General features: G+C 49.4%; 1 protein-coding gene across 1 annotated transcript in view; it reads left to right on the top strand.

Moving 5' to 3' along the window:
* The first annotated feature begins 12,011 nt into the window (after positions 1–12,011).
* The window catches only part of HCN4 (hyperpolarization activated cyclic nucleotide gated potassium channel 4), a 101,454-nt gene continuing 92,584 nt past the window's right edge, over positions 12,012–20,881 (top strand). Inside the window, exon 1 of the mRNA XM_021554167.3 lies at positions 12,012–12,952. Within this exon, the coding sequence (XP_021409842.2) occupies positions 12,249–12,952 (704 nt within the window). The 5' untranslated portion in view covers positions 12,012–12,248. The remainder of the gene's footprint in view (positions 12,953–20,881) is intronic.

The raw sequence follows: 20,881 nt of genomic DNA on the forward strand, positions 1-20,881 counted from the left end.
GGTTTTCCTATTTCAGATCCTGTCTCCTTGGTCCCTTCTAAAGAGCAATTAGAATAAAACAGTGGATTTCTGAGGAAAGAGCCCCTCCAATTAATTGGGATTTTTGCTGCAGAATGGTGAGGAATGGTTTGAAAGTGACAGCAGGAGTGTTGCAGGTTTTTAATCCTGAGTCCAGCATTGATTTCATTGTGGTAATCTGGCCAAAGTAACCATTCTGCCTCATTTTCCCTACACAGAAAGCAGACACAAGGTGCTGAGGTGAATTTGTGCACCTACTCTAAGCAGCACCTTTGGTGCAAAGTAGATCTTTCAGTGGCTTCTTGTTGTTCTTTGTGTGTATCCTGCAAAACTGCTGGAGGGAACTCGGTAAATGAATGGTTACTTGTCATCCAGCCTCGGGAATGGCTCCATCAGTTCTCCAAAGTGCCAGTTTATTACTCATTTTACTGAGCTACGAGGCATTAATAAAACATGAAGGCTGAAGCTGACTTCACTGCACTTGGAAATCCATGCAATATAATTACCCAGGCTGGGAAATCTCATTATTTTGCTTTCAGTTTCTCCAGCAAAACAAACATTTTGCACCAACAGAATTTACTATTTGTGGGTTTCAGTATATCCCGTCACACTGCCATTTTCCCAGCAAGATTCTTGCAAAAAGCAGAGACACAATCCCCAAGAATCCACTGGGAGTCTTCCTTTGAAGCAGACCCAAACAGTGGTCAAATAGATCACTGCAACCAAACCCAGAATCCTGAATTCTGAGCACACAAACCTCTACAGGACAGGGGCTTGGATAAAAAGGACCTATTTGGGTCCACTTGGGAAGGGTCAAAAGGAGTCCTGAGAATTTACAAACCTCTTGGACATCTTTGAAGAGTCATCAATAAATGGAATAGCAAGGTCTGATGTATACTGTGTGTTGGAAGTTTCAAAAGGCCTTGGCAAATCCATTTTTTGAGGAAACCAAGCAGCCAGAGAGGGCAAGGGAAGGTCCTAACATGGGGAGACAAAGAAAGGGATGGTAAAAGTAAGGGATGGTAAAAGTAAGGCATGGAGCCCCAAAACAGTGCCAGAGGAGCTCCTTAGAGTTTTGTGCTGCATGTAAGCAGCAGAGCATATTCACAAGTGACTCAGAAAAGGGTGTGAGCATTCGAGTCACTATTCCTGTTCATTTGCCTTTCTGTTTTCCAGGATTTAATATAGAAAGGAACATTATTAACATTTACTCTGGCTTCCTTTGCGACATGAGCTGGGAAGAACCCAAATTGATTGCAGATTCAAATCTAGTGTCTGGGATTGAGCTAAGGCAGACCTTTTATGAAAAAAAACTAATCTTCTGCTTAGAATTTCCTGTGACAGAGAATCTACGAGAACTTCATCGTGTCAATCTAGAGGTTAGTTGCCCTCAACATGAAAAATTATTAACTTGATTCTGGCCTGGAGGCGAGGAGCTTGCAGGCAGTGTCTCTTTTGCAACTCCATCTGCTGGTGTGAGGAGTCCTCCGTGTTCAGGTCTCCACCTCTCCATGTGGGTACTTACAGATGATTATCAAATAATTACTTACACTTCCTTTTGCTTAACCAGAAAAGATTACACTCCCAGGATCTTTTCTATGAAAGTCTGTCTTCCAGTTCTTTTCCACTGGACAGGATCTTCTTCTTGAATTTGGTGCAAACACCTGCTCCCACAAGTCCTGGGTGGAGTTTAATCCCCTTTGTGAGGGTCTTCTGCACCTGGAGACCCTTCTAGCCAAGGGGAAAGGCAGGATCTTTCTCTGTCCAGCCCACTCCATCTTGCCCCTGCTAGGAAAAGTTAAGCATTCCCTTGTACTGAAAGGGCAAACACCTGCTCTGAACCCTTTCCCCTCATGAGCAGTCTGAATTTGTAGAAGCAAGACACAATTGTGAGCTTTCCCCCATTACTCATGAAGGAGGTGTTTCTATCACCTCAGGTTTCCAAAGAAATCCTGTCACCTAATCCTGTTAGGCAAACACTGCAGATCCAAGGAAATGGAAGTGTGTTGCTTCACGGAAACAAGGATTTGCAAAAGGCTTTGCAGAAAGGTGAAAAACAAAGAATTAACAAGCCCAGAAGCAGCTAATAACATTCACAATTATTCCTGGAACAGACTTTGATCACAGCTTGTCAAGTGGCTGCTGTGACATGAAGTTTCTCTGAAGGGGGACAGCAGTGGCTTTGTTATTGTTTAACCTGAAGTGCTTCCTCTGGCCTGGAGTGTGCCCTGGGATGTCCCCACGCCACAGTGCTCTTCAGCCTGACCTCTCTCCATGGGAGCAGCAGGAGATGGTGGCAGTGTCTGGGTGGGTTTTATTCAGCTGCTTTCTATATCTCTGGATGTGAACAGAGCCAGCAGAAATCAATGTTTTGTGCCAGGCACTGTGGGAACACAGATAACCTGGAAACTGTGTGGGCACATGACCTGTGCCACCCCGGGCAAGGTTTTCCTCAGCCCCAGAGAAGTGTGCAGGTCCTGGGGGCAGCCAGAGTGGGACACTGTGCACTGGTGACTCTCTGGGGACCATGAGAGCCTGTGTGCCAAGCAGGGAGCAGCCGAGCCATGAGGAAAGTGCTGCCAAAATCAGGTAAGCACAAATGGCTGCTCCCCATCATCCCACCACAGATCAGCTACGTGTGGGGCTGCATGTGCTGTCACATCATCCAGAACTCTGCCAGAAAGATGCAAGCTTTTTTTCTAAAACACCCCAAAAACCAGAAGCATTTTCATTCTCCTAAATTGCAGCTGGTGAAGCAAATGCCCCTTCCCTGTTTTCCTGGTGTCCCACAGGAAGCATCTCAATGAAGCTGCTCCATTGAACAGAAGATTTAAGACACCATCAGGCAGTAGGGAGAGCACAGGAGGGAATTTGATTCTGGCAGCTAATGGTTCTGGGGGAAATCAGGAAGGCCTGGCTCCTGTCCTGCTCCAGGAATGTCTCTGCAATTCACATGGGACACAGCCTTGTCTGAAGCTGGGGAAGCAGCATCTAGAACTGCTGGGTGTTGCCCTGCCCCTGCACTCAGCAGCACTGAGCAGTAACAGCTGCAGTTTCTCATTGATTTCACCAAAAAAAGCTTCAGTATCCACAGAGGAGCCAGGTGAGGGATCCCTCCCCCGCACAAAAACACACACAAGGCTACTATCCACCCAGGCAAATGTATTGCAGTGATGAACTGATACTATCAAGGCAGCAGCCTCAAGGGTCTGCAGAGCTTTGTTTAAACCCTCACACAAAGGTCAGCAGAGTGTTGAAAACAAATGAAAGCACAGGCTGGGAAAATCAATCCGTGGGGAGTCCCTGGGTGGGCTCAGGGAACACAAAGGGGGCAGGACTGAGCGCTCTGCTTCCCTCTGCTCAGCTCCAGGAGCATCTCAGAATTTGGCACTGGGAGGAGGAAATCTTAGTTTGTCCTTGGCCTGAGAACCAGGGAGGCGCCTGCAGGATAGAATTAACTAGCACAAGGTGAGGAGGATCCAGGAAGAGCAGGCACAGGTAAGGAAACATGGAATGAACCTTCTGCCTCCCTCCTCCTGGCTTTGCTGGGTATTTCATCTTTGTTAAGTGTAAGCACCAGCACTTTCCTTTATTAAGAAGTCCTCATCTCATTTTATTATTAACCACTTGAGTAATCCATTGTGTCCTAAACTACCATTTAAAAAAGAAGTTAAAACACATTTTCTCTTTTTCTCCCCCATTTCTTCACATACAGCCTTCTTGCTTACAAGCCAGCAGGTTTTACTTTATCTTTCAAAAGAAGGAAATTCCCTTTTTGATAAAGATAAGGTGTTCAGAATATTAGTTTAGATAGTTGAGATGAAGAATGGCCACAAAGCAGCTTATAATGGAAGTTCAGCTTGTCCTTAACGGTGGCATTGCAGCATAACTTCATCATGCAGTGCAGACAATTCTCCCCCTGTCCTCTTCCCATGTTCTCATGCAGCTCTGCCCTCCTCTTCTGCTTTGGATCCCCCCTTCTCTGTCTTTTCCCTGCTCAGCTTCTCTCACCAAAGTTTTCTCTGAACCTAAACAAGCAAAAAGGCAGCAGCTCTCAGCTGGCATTTGGAGCCCATGAGCTTGTTTCCTCTGCCGCCATTTTGTCTGCTGGCTTTTGACATCAGCAGGACTTTCTGTAACACCCAAAATTAAACAACAACAAATAAACACACAGATGGGACATTTTTGATCCAGAATTGAAGGCAAAGCTTGATCAGCACAAGCACAAATGTGCACATGAAGACACAGGCAGGAGCAAACTGCAGGGAATAACACTGGATTTAGGGTAACCACGAGAGCTTCCTGGTGCTGAGTGGGCTACAGGCAGTGCAACCAAGGGTGAGTTCTACAGCAAAGCCCAGACAGAGCAGGCCTTTATTTTAATCTCAGTATTATTTGCAGCCTTATCAAATGAAGCCTTTTGCCTTTCCTCTCCTTATCTCCTGGCTCCTGAGGTGCTGGGCACTGCTGACACTGCTGCGGAGCCACACACGTGGTGGCACAAATCCTCCTTTCCCTGCAGGAGAATGGGGAAAATTACTCTGTGTTCTTTGGCTGTGTTTTCATGGCAGTGAAGCTCTACTCCAGGAGAGTTATGGAGCGGGAAGGATAATTCCTGAAAATCCCTCTGGGGCACCATGGCAGGAGTACCTGGGAGGGGCAATGATCAACAGGCATCTGCTTCAAGCTCTTCTACTTCAGACATGCTGACCAAGCTTGGCTTTGCAGTTTGGCTGTTTTCACAAGTCCAGGGATATTGAGTCAGAATGGAAATACCTTGAGGTTGTTCTCCCAAATCCTGACTTCTTGCTGCCTGCCTGCAGAAGTGAACCTTGCAGAGTCATGCACTGTATCCATCATTGTGTCAGTTGCCTCCTACTAACATTTCAACCTGTTTGATAATTTAAAACTAATCTGCCAGAGGGATTTTGTCTCAAAGTGAGTATTTTCCTACATAGTTCTGGAAGTAGGTGGCTGGAGTAAAGAGAGAATTCCTCCTGAGTCATAGCATTAGAGAATTAGAGGGTAATTTAGGTTGGAAGGGATCTCTGAGAATCTTCTGCTCCAAGCTGCTGCTCATGGCACCAGCATCAATAAATGAGCAGACACTGGAGAATCCATGTGCTGTGAATTATGGACAGAAGGTTTGTGTTGAATCCTGCACATTGGACATGGGAGACTCCACTCACAAGGAATTTCTTTTATGGCCGTTTTGCTTGCAGAGCATCTTGTTTCTAATTAGTCTCTTACTCTAAATGTCTCGATCTTCTGCCTGTTTTCAGCAAATGGAGGGAGGCAATGCTGAGGTATATCCCTGAGGATTATGAGTTCCTAAAACACAACTGTACAAGTGCCTGACAGGCTGTAAAACTTTGGGTTGGAAATGTAACGTTGAATTTAATTAACTTCTTCTGAGAAAAAGAGAGGTTTAAAGTGAGCCCAGACAGAATGCAGCTCACCAAGAGCAGAGTCTGGACTTGGCAAAGCTGGAGCTACCATGGCTCTTGTGGGAGCAGTAGCACATCTGCCATCCAATCCAGCACTACCTGACCATCCAGAATAGCCCAGTGGTGTCAGACAGGAGATCCATCAGCAGGACAGGCTCCAGAGAGGGATCCATTGTCTGGGAGGCTGCAGCTCACTGAACACTGCTGACAGGCACTCTTTTGAGAAGGACTCGTTTGAGAAGCACTGAGCTGATCCAGTTGGAGCAAACTTCTCCATCCTGTCCGAACCCTCTCTTGAATAACTCCAGATCAGGGGAGGAAAATAAGCTCGTGCTCAGTTTTAAAATGGAAATTTGATGGAATATATATTTGGAAGGCAAATCTTGTTGAAGTCCAAGACACGTGCTCAATATAAGCACTCTGAATATTGGAGAATTCCTTGGTGGAGTTTAGACAGGAACTTAGTAAGCTAATTGTGACTAAATCGTGCAGCTGCTCTAATCTCAGCAGCTCCTCTGAGCTCTGTCATTTCTCTTCCTTACAGCTCCATCCATGGTTACCTGTCTCTGTTTTCTTATTTCTAGGAAGGTTCCTATTCTCCAAGGGGAACATTAACGGTCAGGTGGCAAGATGCTCATGCTAATCTCTCTGTTCCTAGTGGGGATTTTTAGCTGCTTGCTCCGGTGAGGACTGCCATCTTCTGCAGAAAATCCTGAAATTTCAGGGGATTATTTGCTGCAGAATCTGGGAATTCTTTCCACAGCCACCAACGCGGCTGAATTTTTGGATAACACGTCCTTTTTGCAGTCGGGATGCAAAGCTGTTTGTTGACTGTCAGCACATTCCCAGCAACCCCCTCACACTCTATACAAGTACTGACATTTTGATCTTTGTTACATGGGGGAAGAGAGCAGGTTTGCTGTGGATTTATTTACCCCTGGAAGCTGGAGTTAATGCTGCTTTCCAAGCACTTCCTGGGAGCAGCTTTTCCATCCTGTTGTGTATCTCAGCTCCCGTGCCAGGCTGCACTCTCTGCCATCGCTGGGGATCTGGTCAGTGTCTCTGTGCTCACACTGATGGACTTTGAACAGTTCTGCCTCAAAACCCACTGCAACTCTTCCTTCCATCCTGACAGCAGCTCTGGGGGATCCTCCCTGTCTGTCCCCCTGCCCAGATCCCAGTCTTGCATCTCCCTTCCTTGACAGTGGAGCCTTTATCCAGGCTGTCCTTAAGGATATCTAAAGGCTATCCAAAGGATATCTAACCATGTCCTTTGGTTGAGGAGAAAGGATCTCTGGATATCTAAAGGATATCCTTTATCCTTAACCAAAGAACAAGGTTCCTTTATCCAGCCTGGTGGCCTCAGCCTGGGCATACACTGCAGTCCCCACTCTGCAGCTCCTCTAAGGAGCAAGGAGAGCAGGAGCCAAGCCCAGGCTGAATTTCAGTGAGTGCAGTGTGACAGCACACCTGGGTAATGAATAAGGCCAAGGGTGAGCAAGGATTTGTGTATTTATCACGATTCTTTCCTCATTATCTCTGAGCTGCAGAGGTAGCAAGTGCAGCTTCTCCCACTGAAACTCCAAGACAGAATTTCCCTGATTTGTAGTGTTGAATATTTCATAAGTTTCAAATGCCAATTATGAGTTACCTGCTGCCTGCTAGGAACAATAGGCAGCTTTGAAAAGACTTGCTCCCATTCTTCCAAGCCCTGCCACATGTTTAGTGACTCCTTTTTTACCTGAGAATCCAGAGGTTCAAGGGTGATGATGGGAATTCTCACCCAAGCAAAGGTGGGTCTAAAAGACCAGCTTGCACTGCTGTTTCTGTACCCTGAGCCACAGGATATAAGTTCTTGTGGCTCTCAATCTGTTCTTCTGTAGTTTTGAGCTCACTTGGAATGCGATTTTTCACATTTGCAATGTGGCACTGGATTTTTATCAAAATACCATATATATCTATATCTATCTATCTATCTATCTATCTATCTATATATAAAATGTATATAAATATGAGCTGGCAAAATTCCTTAAGACACAAATGAATCATTGGCTGCTTCACCTGCATTCTCCCCACTAAATCCATTCCCTTTGTATCTGTGCCAAGTCCCTTGGAACAGTATTGACAAATATTGTTGAAAAGGAGATTATTTCCCTCAAAACCAGTTCTGCCTTTTTCTGACAGGTGACTTCTTCATCCCCCCTTTGAATGAACCATGCAGCCAGTGATACTCAAGAGAGTGAAATATTATAAAAATCTGCTTCTAAAGGTGCATTTGCTGCCATGGAAAACAGTGCCACAATACCGGCAATAAATTCCATCTTTGACAGAGGTTTCATACCATTAGACAAGGATAATTCCCATCATCTAGACTTAGTTCTTGGAAGGCTCTCAAGTAAAATACCATTACTTTGAAGTTCTCTCAACAAAAATTGTCACTACATTTTAAAGAGTTGAGAAATTCCTCTGAGTTTGGCTACCTGGAACTGCTGGAACCAAATTTTTAGAAGTGTTCAGGAATCCACACAGGAGACAGAGGTGCACAAGGAGGCACCTTTTGGATTTAGCACTTTGGATGATTCCATGAGCCCACAGAGCTTCATCTTTATTACAGAGAGGTGTAAAGGTAGCTGTGGTCAGTAGGTGAAGAATTCCACCCGTGATGTACACACTGGCCAGTGGGGACTGGGCAGTGCCAGGCTCCCGGGCACAGGTAGATATCCATCCCTCTGGAATGGTGCAGTGTGTGCCCTCAGCCCAGCTCAGCCTCTGCTCCCATCATTTCTGTCCTCCTGCACAAGGGACGGAGCAGAGTTCTGCTGCTGGCTGCCCTGTGGTGTTCTCCCTCTGCCTCAGGCTGGGAGAGAACCTGATCCACCACCAAACCGGGCACAACCTGATCCACCACCAAAGCAGGCACAACCTGATCCCCCACCAAAGCAGGCACAACCTGACCCACCACCACAAACCGGGCACAACCTGACCCACCACCACAAACCGGGCACAACCTGACCCACCACCAAACCGGGCACAACCTGACCCCATCACCAAACCGGGCACAACCTGACCCCATCACCAAACCGGGCACAACCTGATCCACCACCAAACCGGGCACAACCTGATCCACCACCAAACCGGGCACAACCTGACCCACCACCAAAGCGGGCACAACCTGACCCACCACCAAACCGGGCACAACCTGACCCACCACCAAACCAGGCACAACCTGACCCACCACCACAAACTGGGCACAACCTGACCCACCACCAAACCGGGCACAACCTGACCCACCACCAAACCGGGCACAACCTGACCCACCACCACAAACCGGGCACAACCTGATCCACCACCAAACCGGGCACAACCTGATCCACCACCAAACCGGGCACAACCTGACCCACCACCACAAACTGGGCACAACCTGACCCACCACCAAACCGGGCACAACTTGACCCACCACCAAACCGGGCACAACCTGACCCACCACCAAACCAGGCACAACCTGATCCATCACCAAACCGGGCACAACCTGATCCACCACCAAACCGGGCACAACCTGACCCACCACCAAACCGGGCACAACCTGATCCATCACCACAAACCGGGCACAACCTGATCCCCCACCAAAGCAGGCACAACCTGACCCACCACCAAACAGGGCACAACCTGACCCCATCACCAAACCAGGCACAACCTGATCCATCACCAAACCGGGCACAACCTGACCCCATCACCAAACCGGGCACAACCTGACCCACCACCAAACCGGGCACAACCTGACCCACCACCACAAACCGGGCACAACCTGATCCACCACCAAAGCAGGCACAACCTGATCCACCACCAAACTGGGCACAACCTGATCCACCACCAAACCAGGCACAACCTGACCCACCACCAAACTGGGCACAACCTGACCCACCACCAAACCGGGCACAACCTGATCCACCACCAAACCGGGCACAACCTGATCCACCACCACAAACCGGGCACAACCTGATCCACCACCAAACGAGGCACAACTTGATCCACCACCACAAACCGGGCACAACCTGACCCACCACCACAAACCGGGCACAACCTGACCCACCACCAAAGCAGGCACAACCTGATCCACCACCAAACCGGGCACAACCTGATCCACCACCAAACTGGGCACAACCTGACCCCATCACCAAACCGGGCACAACCTGACCCCATCACCAAACCAGGCACTCCAGTCCCAGCCGGGCAGGAACAGCAGCATTTTCCGAGTGCCAGCCAGAGCACCTCTGGCTGAGAGAGGACAAACAGCTTGGTTCCTTGAGCACGTCCTTGCCTGCTCTGTCACTCCCTGGGAACACGAGGGACTAGGCTTAAGAAGCTGCATCAGTTTCAGGTGTTGGTGCACCTCATTAATCAAAACACATCCTTTTGGAAGGCAGTTGATTGCAGCTGAGGCACAGAAGTGCTTACACCTCAGCATCCTTAGTTCCTGCAGGAGGGAAGAAAAATAGGGAAAAGACCTTTAGTGCTCTCCCTGGCTTCGTTCACCTTATCAAATCTACAGGAGCATCGGAAAAATGAAATTTATTTCCCAGAAAAGCTCATTCTATTAGAAATTGTGATGAAAATAATAATATTAAATGATATTTACACTGTGGAGTATTTGGAATGAGTCACAGGCAGTCTGGCTGTGCCAGAAGGTGGGAGTAGAAGAGGAGCAGGTAGAACACATGGGGGAAAGGATTCGGGAGAGAGCGAGGGAGAGGCAAACAAAGATGAGGAAGCATGTGCTGTGTGTGTGCTTGGTGGAGTCACTGCTGAGCAGCATTTCCTTGCCGTGGAGCTGCAGGAACATCCTCCTGCTCTGCATGGCACAGTCACCGCTGACCAGTGGTTCCTGCAAGGGAAAAGGGGACTATTTGCTCCCAAAGCAGCAGCAGCACAGGGGTGAGGTGGGGATTTCCTCCCTGCCTGCCGTGGGCATTCCTTGCTGTGCTCAGCCTCCCTGCCTGCACAGTTCATGTGGTTTCCTTCCCTTAGCAGGTAGGATTTGCAATGTCTGAAACAACAGACGTTCTAGAAAGCCTCAGATGCTGAATCTCTGCAAAAACATACACCAAAATCTCTCATATGAACAAACAGATTGTTAATTTTACTCCACTGATTTCACAGGCTTGGCACTAGGAGCTATTTGAGCCACTTTATCAATCCAGGAGCTTTTTAAACAGAATAAGCAGCCATTCCTAAAGAAGCGCAGGCAGGGCTGATTGCCACCTCTTTCCCTCTTTTTCTCCAGAAAAACCCTCTCCAGTATGAGAAGGAAGGGAAATGGCTCGTTGTAGGCGTTTTCCCCCGCTGCTTTCGCCTCTGTGACAGGCGGTGCCCTGTGGGCAGCCGTGCGGGGCAGCAGCGTTGGCAGCCGGAGCCGTTTCCCGAGCAGCCTCGGCGGGCGGTGCTGACTCAGGAGCCCCCCCTGGGAAGTGGGGTTCCCCCGCCGCGGGGAGAGCCCACGCAGCCCCCACTGCCAGCCCAGCCCCCGCAGGCCAGCGGCGGAGCTCGCCCAGATGCAGCTGCCCTGTCTTTATTCGGTTTTGGATGACTTCCCCTCATCCAACCCCGACAGCCAGGGAAAAAGGGTCCTTCCAAACCTCCTGCGGACGGGGGCAAAGGCAGCGTGTTCCCGGCAGGTGAACTTCTGCTAGGGAACACGGGCACTCCCGAGCCCCTGCTTTGCATGCGAGTGAGCTTTTCAAGGTGAACCGCTGGTTCTCCTTTAGATTTGGGTTCGCCCCTTCTCACAAAACCCCCTGTGCCTTCACAAGCAAACCTGCCCCCGGCAGCCACACCTCCGGGCGGAGCAGGGAGCGCCCGCATCCGAGAGAAAAAGGAATATTCTCGCTCCTATTTATTTACTTTGTCATGTTTACGATGCTGCTGTTGATAAGCTGGCGGCAGCCCGGCTGCCGTGGCCGCTAGCGCGGGGCGGGCCCGGGCCCGGCGCTGCCCGGTGCCCGCAGCGCCCGGGGCGCGGTGCCCGCGGCGGCGGCGGCAGAGCCCCGCGGTTGCCGGGCGTTGCCCCTTTAAGAAGCCCGGGTGCTGTCTCAGGTAGGCAGAGCCTGAGCGCTGTAGTCGCTCCTATGGCAACCCAATAGAATGGGATCGCTTCATGAATATTCCCAGGAGCAGGGGCTGCATGAGGAATAAGTGATGACAGTGATGTAAGCAAGCAGTGGCCGCTGCAGGTTGCAGTTCATTGTGTTATTGGCCGGCAGGTTGAGGAGTTTGAGGCTTGAGCTTCGCTTTCCGGATGATGTCTGCCCGCCGGGAGCCGCGGCACATTTGCATCTCGAAGCCAACATGGCAAGGCGGCTGCTGCCGCCGCTGCCGCCCTCCCTCGTCTTCCAGCCAGAAGTGTGTGGCTCTCCTCTAGACTACTTGCCCAGTGCTCAGCATCTGAGCAGACAGGGATTGCAGTAACACTCATCAAGGGGAGTCAAGCAGCAAGTAGCCAAATCGGGATAACGGAGGAGAAGGGGGAGCTTTTTGCCTTCCCTCTTTTTTTTTTTTTTTTTTTTTTCTTTTTTTTCCTCCCTCATTCCCTTCCCTTCTGGATGCAGAGCCTGTTTTTGATGCAGAGCCTGTGGATGCCACAGCCTGGTAAGGAGATGACACGCCAGTCCCTGGTCCCCCGTGCCCCGTGAGCCGGGGGCAGGGGCCTGGGGGCAGTGCCGGTTCCCCTCGCTGGGCAGAGCGGGGGTCTCTCCCTGTCCCCGAGCAGCAGCAGCAGCAGCAGCGGCCATGGACAAGCTGCCCCCCTCCATGCGCAAGAGACTCTACAGCCTGCCCCAGCAGATCGGACCCAAGGCGTCGATCATGGACGAGGAGGATGACAGCGACAAGGACACCCGCAGGAAAAGCATCAGGCTCAAGCCACTGCCTTCGCCCTCTGCTGGGAGCACCCGGGCCCTCGGGGGGGACCCCGGCCGAGGGGGGGACCCCGGCCCGCTGGAGACGGAGGCCGGCGGCAAGGGCGCCAAGACCAGCACTAACGGGGACTGCCGCCGCTTCAAAGGGAGCCTGTCCTCGCTCACCAGCAGGCACCTCCACGACGCGGCCGAGGAGAAGCGGCTCATCGGCGGCGAGGGGGAGCCGGCCTCTCCCGGGGAGGACAAGAGTCCCCCCGGCAGTGGGGAGCTGGAGCAGGGGCTGCCTGTGCCCCCAGCGCCCGCCTCCCCCCCGGAGCCCCAGCAGCCGCCCCCCCGGGCCTGCTCCTCGACCTCCATCAAAGTGGAGGGAGGTGGAGGGTGCGACCAGATCACCCCAGATGAGGAGCAGAGGCTCGGCCAGGCCGGTTTCATGCAGAGGCAGTTCGGGGCCATGCTCCAGCCGGGGGTCAACAAATTCTCCTTGAGGATGTTTGGCAGCCAGAAGGCCGTGGAGAGGGAGCAGGAAAGAGTTAAGTCTGCCGGGTTCTGGATCATCCATCCCTACAGCGACTTCAGGTACAACCCTCACCTTTCCAACTCCCCCTTTCCTGGCCCACTTCAAAACAGCTGGCCAGCCCCTTCTCATGCCACCTCCAGCACAGGGCACCCACCCCAACAGAACTTTCCTGGGTCATTTCCTAGCCAGAGGAGCTGGAGGACACAGCCAAGATCTGCTCCACTCAAACAAGCTGCAGGTTTCCTTTACATTTCACCTTAATTTTAGTGTCCCCACACTATTAGTAATTTTAAATTGTTTTTAAACAAATTGTCTTTGGGTTTTTATAATGGAAAGGTTTTCTTTAAGTTCGTTGTAAATAGGAAAAGCTGTTCCCACCTGATGCACAACTTTAGATGTCTGATCTTAACTAGTCCTGCATTTCCATGGATGCTCTGCCTGATTGATGCTTCCCATTTTCACACCTCCAAGTCCTCTCCCTGCTCCTTCCCAACAGTTAGGCAGGGATGTTGCTACTGTTGCTGCTGTGTAGGCATCTTACTGCAGCATGGCTTGTCAGGAATTGGGATGTGCAGGGGATGGCATGCTCATGAAAGAGGTTCTTAACAGAGAAAGAGCCTCTTTTGCATCTGTACATCCCCATTTGCAAAATTAGTTTGGATTGGGAATAGTTAACACTGACTTTGCCAAAGTAATGGCTTGCTCTCACTCCACGCCACCATTTCCGTGCAGGTTAATAAGGAAATAAGCTTGGAAACCCTAGAGCTAGTTCTTGCAAAGTCCTGTATACTTCTGCATAGAGGGGCTGTGTTTGGGTATTTCTGAGCAAAGTACTCTCTGGTGCACAGGTGAACTGTCCTCTGCAATATGTATGTAAAGCAATCAATAATTAATTACTGAGTGCAATCAATGGCTAAGGTTTATTGCTTCAACTTTAATTACAACGGGCTTACATCTCCCATTTAAAAGCATACAGGAGAAGAATATTAGTCAAACATACCTTTGTCACACTACATGATTTTATTGAATGTGTGGACTCTGCAAGGAACCATGCACGATTCCCACAAATACAGTTAGCGAGATAATTGCAGGAAGGAGTTTCAGGGTGGATTTGGCCTCCCAAAGGCAGGAATGACAGAAACCTCTTGCCACTACCTATTAGGGATTTAGCAAGCAGCCCACATGCTTAGCGGATTCAGCACTGGCACTGACCAGATTCCTTGATATTTGCTTGGATTAACAAATATTATTAGAAGGCTCTGTGAGTTGGAAGACTGCACTGTCATTTAAATTCAGTGCATTCAAGTGTCCCAAGCACACAGCTGACTGAGCTTAGGAGGGTTTCCAGCAGCTACAGCATGATGCAGAGTCCTTGCAAGCACAGCCTTACCCAATCCCACACTGGAACCAGGAGAAAATCGCCTCCCAGTGAGACTGACCAAGTAATAGCTCCCAAACTGAAATGTGAGAATGAGCAGCTTTCAAAAGAACAAAACCAGTTTCGTCCTCTCTGCTATATTTGCAGTATTTGCCATGAGTCTGGAGTTTAACTGCTGTGTTTTCTTGGGTTATTCTAGCAAGGCATGCTCTGTGTGTTGCACCCTCAGGAAATTTGAGGTTTAGTCTCTGCATTGTATCTGGGGTCAGACAAAAGCAGTGTTCAGCTTCCTTCTGTCTCTGTAGTGGGTTTATTCCCTTCCATATCTGTGCCTGTTTTCAGCACAGAACCAGCCTGGCAAACTTCAGCAGCAGGAGATGAGGTAACCACCTTGCCCAAGGTGAGATGGTCCCAAGAGTTTGGATATTTAAGGTTCCTACAGAACCAGTGCTTATTCTGTAAGATGATGAGGTAACTTTTCATCCCTGAGGCACTTGGCTATGGGGCCAGTTCTAGCCTTGCCCAAAGGAATGGAGTCTGCTGGCAAGCCCTGGCTGCCTGAGCCAGATGATGGCACAGAGCTGCTGGCACGGAGCTGTGTGTGCGCGCAGAGCTCTGTGGGTGCACTGCTGGTGTTAATAACAGCCCCTGCCCAGAGCTGGGAAGGCACAGGGAGCTGTGTGTCTGTACCCTGGGACATTCCAGATGGGCTGGTTTCCTTGGGAGCTGGTGTAGCAGCCCAGCCCAGCCCAGCCCAGCCCAGCAGCACGGGCTGTGTCCCCGCTGTCACCCTGGGCCTGGGCAGTGGGGTGAGTGTCTGGAGCCATGTTCTGAGCCCGGGAGGAGCTGGATGCACCACTGCCTGCTCAGGGGGGGATATTTCCAGGGAGACTGTGTTCACCCCTGTTTCTAGGTCACCTGCAGCAGATCTGCTTGGATAGGAATGCTGCTTAGAGAACTTGGCTTCCATGGAAAGTGACCTGTGGACAATGGCTGCCTTGAAGGGGAAGAGTGAGAGCCTTCCCACCTTCTGTTTGGGCTTTGCGTTCCCTCTTGCCCTCTGCTGAAGCATATCTCTTTGAAAGAACTCCTGTGAATATGGCTAACATTTTTTCACCTCTGGAATTGCAGCAGATTGCACCAAAGAGCAGATCTTATCAAAACGTGTGCAAGAGCTGTATCTGTGCCCCAAAGGAGGGTGCTGTGTGCTCGGGGAATTACGCAGTGCAATTCCTGACTGCTCCGTGTTCCAGCCAGGTGCGCATCCCGGAGCCTGGGGATCCTGGAGGCTCCATTATCCTGCCCTTGGCTGGCACCAAGGCCGTGCAGCAGCGTTTGCTGGTCAAGTTTCAAAGTGAAGAGAGGGTTTAGACCCCGAGCTGCCTTTCTGTGCCTTTGGAGGAAGCTGCCTCCCCTCTGCGAGCGAGGCGCGCGTCCAGGCTCCGGGGCTCCAGCCCTCGTGACTGCCGGCTCCGGGCAGCTGGAGCTGGGAAGTTTGCATGGAACACTCCAGGCCGATGCACTGCTGTGAAATGACATTGGTGCAATTCTCCGACTCCACGGAGTCGCTGCTCCTTCGCACTCTGCTTCCAGAGGAGTTCCTGATTTGGAGTGGAACAGAGGCTTTCATCATTGTCTCATTAAATTACCATTTTAGCATCTAGCAGGGCTAATTCCGGTGGCAAATCTATGACCCTCCAAGAGTAAAACAAATTAATATAGATTCAGGCTCTGTTGATCTCTGCTTTTAGTCCATTGTGAGGGGAAAAGACACCAAATGACTTCTATAAAAATCAAGCTCAGTGCCCCTGAGTACTCCTGACTAATGCAGTGGGCTGGTTCTAGAAGCACTTAAAAGGTGTCTTAGCAATTTCTAATGAAAATTAAGAATCCTGGCTCCCATTCTGAGGTGCAGATGTGTGTGCTGGCAGCTGGAGTTCATTTGCATCTGTGGTTGATTGCACATCAGTGCAGAGCCACACTGTATTTCCTAGATCAAGATTTATCTGTGACTTTGAAAGCTCTTCCACTGAATAGACAGAATTGTATTTTATTGCTTAGAGGAAGCATTGATCCAGTACAATTGGTTTAATAAAAAAATTCCAGACAAACAATGATCTGTCTAGTTCATAGCTGACTGAAGCATATGGTTGTAGCTGCTGCCCAGAATTGCTTGCAAAAAAAGTGTAGCATGCTGCTTTTAGAAAGACCTGAGAACAGATACACTATCTGAGGGCCCAAAATAGTCCCAGCAGTGGATGTAAATAGAACTGCACATTATTCACTGCCCAGTAATCTATTAACTTCCTCACAGTGAAGAGAAGCTTCTGTCTCTTTGAAAACAATGGCAAACATTCCGTTCGATAGCAGACCCAGCCACAGATTTTAGGATTCTTCTTTTCACTGCTGTCCATTACTTGTAATACTTGTGTGCAAACAGATCCTTTCTTTCGTTTGCTTCCTCTGCCAGCACTCCCTGGCTGCTGGGACCCTGGGGAGGTTTCTGTGGCAGCAAAAACCAGGTGCTCAGGTGGGAGGTATAAGGGGAAAGAACAAAATCACCGCTTCCCTTTGTGCTGCAGTGTCCCTCAGCCTCCCTTCTCGGGGGGAATCAGTGGGATTTACTAAATATAGTCCTAAGAGCTGAATCCAGTGGCACTGTGGGATGGAGCAGAAATGGGAGGGCTGTGTTTACCTTTCCCACTCTCCTGAGCAGACCTGATTTCCAGTGCCTCTCCAAGTGCTGTTCTGGCTGTGCACACTGTTCTCACTGGGAAGCTTTTCCCCGTGCTTTAGAAGGGTAAACAATTGGTGGAGAGTCCAGCAGTGCTGACTGACTTTGGCAGCTCCCTGCTCTCAGGCAATAATGCCCTTTTGTCCATCTCCTGCCCAAAGTGCTGTTCCTTGTGCTGCCCTCCCTCCATTCCTGCCCACGCCCCAACGCTGAGTCCACGACTTGCGCTTCACTCCAAGTGCCTGGCACGGAGCAGGATGTGCAGCACTTGGGGCTTCTGGCTCAGGGAAAGGGCAGGGAGCAGTGGCTTTGGTGGCAGGACCTGTGCCAGGTGTTGGGCTCCAACAGGAGCTGGGGGGCAGCTCCCGGGCTTGGCTCTCTTCTCTCTGTGGCGATGGTGTGTCCCTGGGGTGGCAGGGGGACACTGAACGTGGAGATTGGAGACAGATCCCGCTGCCTTTGCTGAAGAGAACTTCCCAGCCAATTCCCAGGGCACTTTGCTGGAGCAGAACAAGGGGATAATCCAAATTCTGCTGAACACATGGATTGGGTCCCTGTTGTCTTCAGTGGACTTGCAGTCAGGCTGCAGAAGAACCATGGCTCTGTGACTCCCTTAGTTGAGATAGTCACAATAAAAAGCAACACACTCCGTTTTCAAAAGGTTTCAAACCTTATTTTGTTATAGCATTCATGCTTTCTATACATTCTTGCAAAACTCATAAGTTTACACTTTACTCGTTGGTTATGAGAGACAAAGTGCTTATTGGAACAGGCAGTTGCAGGTTTCTCTTATTTATCCTTTCTTTCTTGGTTTCTGTGTCAAGGACCTTGGTAGAAAATTCTTTCAGGGGTAAACATGGATCCTCTTCTCAAATTTCTCTCTGCCTCACAGAAGTCACTGTAAAACCTCTTCCGCATGTGACCATGAGCTAAGGGAGTGAAACTCCTGCATCCATACTTCCCATGCCCAAAGGCAAGGCAGGCTTTGTGCCCCAGCTCACTCGTCAGGAGGCAGAGGATAAATAATCCTACAGCAGACTGTCCATGTAGGAGTCCAGATTTTTATAGGAAACATGTTCACATGCCTGAGCTGGAAAACAGGAAGGCCTCAGGAAAAGCAGCACCTCAGTGGGTCATCATGGTAAACTATTTTAGGACTGATACTATGGTATTTTCACGTGGAGAAAATGAGATAAAATAATATAAATAAATAGTAAAGCAAGCACCGAGATTTAACAAAGAGCTATGGTTAAGATTTTTGCATAAACTTAAGCCAGGCTCTTCATACCAGTCTCTGCCAACAGATGAAGACATTATCTCTCCCAGAGAAGCTCCTCCTCAATACACTCAGGGATGGCTCCTTTGGGAAAAACAATTTAATGTTTTCTCCATCTCTTCTTGTAAGATAACATATCTTATTTATTATATCTCATTCAGATCCTGATGTGGAAAAAAAAAAGTTAATTTTCTCATGTCTTTACAAAATACTCACTATGAAGACAATAAATGTTCAATTCACTTCCTGACAGCAAGGAAATTGGAAATACCATCCCCAGGTTAGCATGAGATGGCACAGACTGGTGGGGATTGAGGTAAAACCATCCCTGACCTGGGTGTGGTGCAACTGAGGCGCAGCTGTGCAGAGCAGGAGGCCTCTGCCCTTGTCAGAGCTCTGCCCTGGGGGCTCGGCAGGGAATGGGCCATCCCTGGCACTCAGAGGAGCCATGGGTGCCTTGAGAGGACTGGGCACATTCTGCTTTGGACCATTTCTTAGGCTGGCTCTGTGAGCAGCCAGACAGGGAAATGGGCCCATCCCTCCCACCCTCTTCACAAGCCTCTGCTACTTGTTGGTTTGTCTGTTGTTATAGCAAAAAATATCACTGCTGTAAACAATGACATGGTGTTCTCTGCCATCCTCATCTCAGAGTATTATTGCACTTACAGCTTGGGATTGGGCTCCTTGCCTGCCACTTCTGCAGGAGCTTTCTGGCAGAGGGGGAGGCTCCAGGGCTCTGTTCACCTGCCCTGGCCATCACATCCTACCTACAGTTCCTCCTCTCTTCCACTGCAAACCTGCCAGGCTGGGCAAGAAATGGGCTCCTGCAGAAAATCTCCTGCACACACGTGCCCCAAGCTCACCCTCCCACCTTGGAGGAGGCAGGAATTCTCTGGGATGGACTGGTTTGATCCATGACCTGACTGTAACAGCCAAGCTCCTGTCTACTGTTTCCTACCCCAAGCTTTTGACTTTGCAGTCTGATTTTTAGTGCGGTGTTTTGTAGAGTTATTAGGGTTTTCAGAGCACCTCAGTGTCTCCCTTTGGCATACCTCTGGGGTCATTAGCAGGTGTGGAGCTGTTCAAGGCTGTGCTGCACTGCCCTCTGCTCTGAACAAAGCAGTGGCTGCAGCAGGGAGCTACAGCAAGGGAAAGAAGCTGCACCACATTCCAGGGCTACTCCAGGCTCCAAAGGAAAAACAGTCTGCCTGTTGTAATTCCCTGCTTGTTTTCTCCTTCTCACCTTCAGCCCCACTCTCTCCAACCTGTTGTGTTCCCCATCAAACTTGAAGTTTGCGTTTCTCATCCCACCAGTGCCAACTCCATTTTCTAGGCTCCTTGTGGCAGGTGTCTTGTCCAGGCAGTCCTAAAGCCAATATCAGCTCCTTTCTCATCTGATCACTGATTTCCACCTTGTTTGCCTCACCCCTTGCCACGTTCCAGTGTGTTGGGTTGGCATTTACTCAGTCCACTTCCAGTCTCCATCCTTATCCTTCAGCTTTTCCTCTGGGTGTGTCTCTGCAAATCAATTCTTAGTCGCTGTTGTCCTTCTGACACTTTCAACAATCTCAGTTTTCTCCATCCCCTTCCTGACTTAAGAATGGATCATTTTTCCCAGTAATTTAAAACCCTTCCACATTATCCTTCTCCTTATCCTTGGACACTGCCAATGTTTAGACAAAAGCTACCCATTTTCTAGTTTTTAAACTTGAAAGCTCTCTATCCTCAGACCCAAACATTTAACATGATGAATTTGTCTGGAAGCACAATCTCCACTGCAGGAGAATGAAACAGATTTTATTTGAAGGAAAAATGTGGTTTCTGAGGGTAAAACCCACAGAGTCAGTGTAGGACTTTGCAGCACTATTTTAAGGAGGTAAACTTGGGGTTTCAATCCAGTCTTATTCTGGTTAGGTAACTGTGCTAGTGCTTTCTGTGGCACTGAGGGTTTTTCTGCTCTAGAATCACTGCTACTGCACTGAAATCCATTTATTATACCGATAAAAGAGTGATCTTTGTCTGCAGATAACATAGTGTCATTTTAGCTTGAAACCATTGAAATTTGTCTTTGTTTCTGATGTGTTATGAGCATCTCATTAGCAAGCCCATGAATCCCTCAGTTTGCTCTCAAAACCAACTATCTGAGCTCTCATCTTTGCCAGAGCAGAGATTTCCTCCTTTCTCTTATTTTTGAAAGCTGTGTTGGTGCCAAGGCAGTTATAGGTCAATTGAGTTATTGTTGGTTCTAATTGGCACTCTAACAAGCTATTAAATCAATTTACCTACAGATGAATGTCACTCAAAAAGCAAGGTGCCAGCTCCTTTTGAGAACTTCAAAAAGCCCATTTCCACTGCTGAGTGTGAGGGAAAGGTCAGGCTGCAGGGAAGTGGCTACTTGAGATTTTCCCCCAAAGTGTTTGTGCCACGAGCTCTGTGGCTGAACACAGGCCAAGCTGTGAGGAGGGATAAGAGCATTCTCAGAACTCGAGGCCAGGAGGAAGAATTAAGAACATCACCAGCTCTGACAGATCTCTTGCATCCCTTGCTGGGTTTGTAAGGAAGCATGGGCTTGTTTCCATGTGGAAGGATCCAGGTGCTGT

This window comes from Lonchura striata, chromosome 11 (assembly GCF_046129695.1).
Source record: "Lonchura striata isolate bLonStr1 chromosome 11, bLonStr1.mat, whole genome shotgun sequence".
NCBI lineage: Eukaryota > Metazoa > Chordata > Aves > Passeriformes > Estrildidae > Lonchura > Lonchura striata.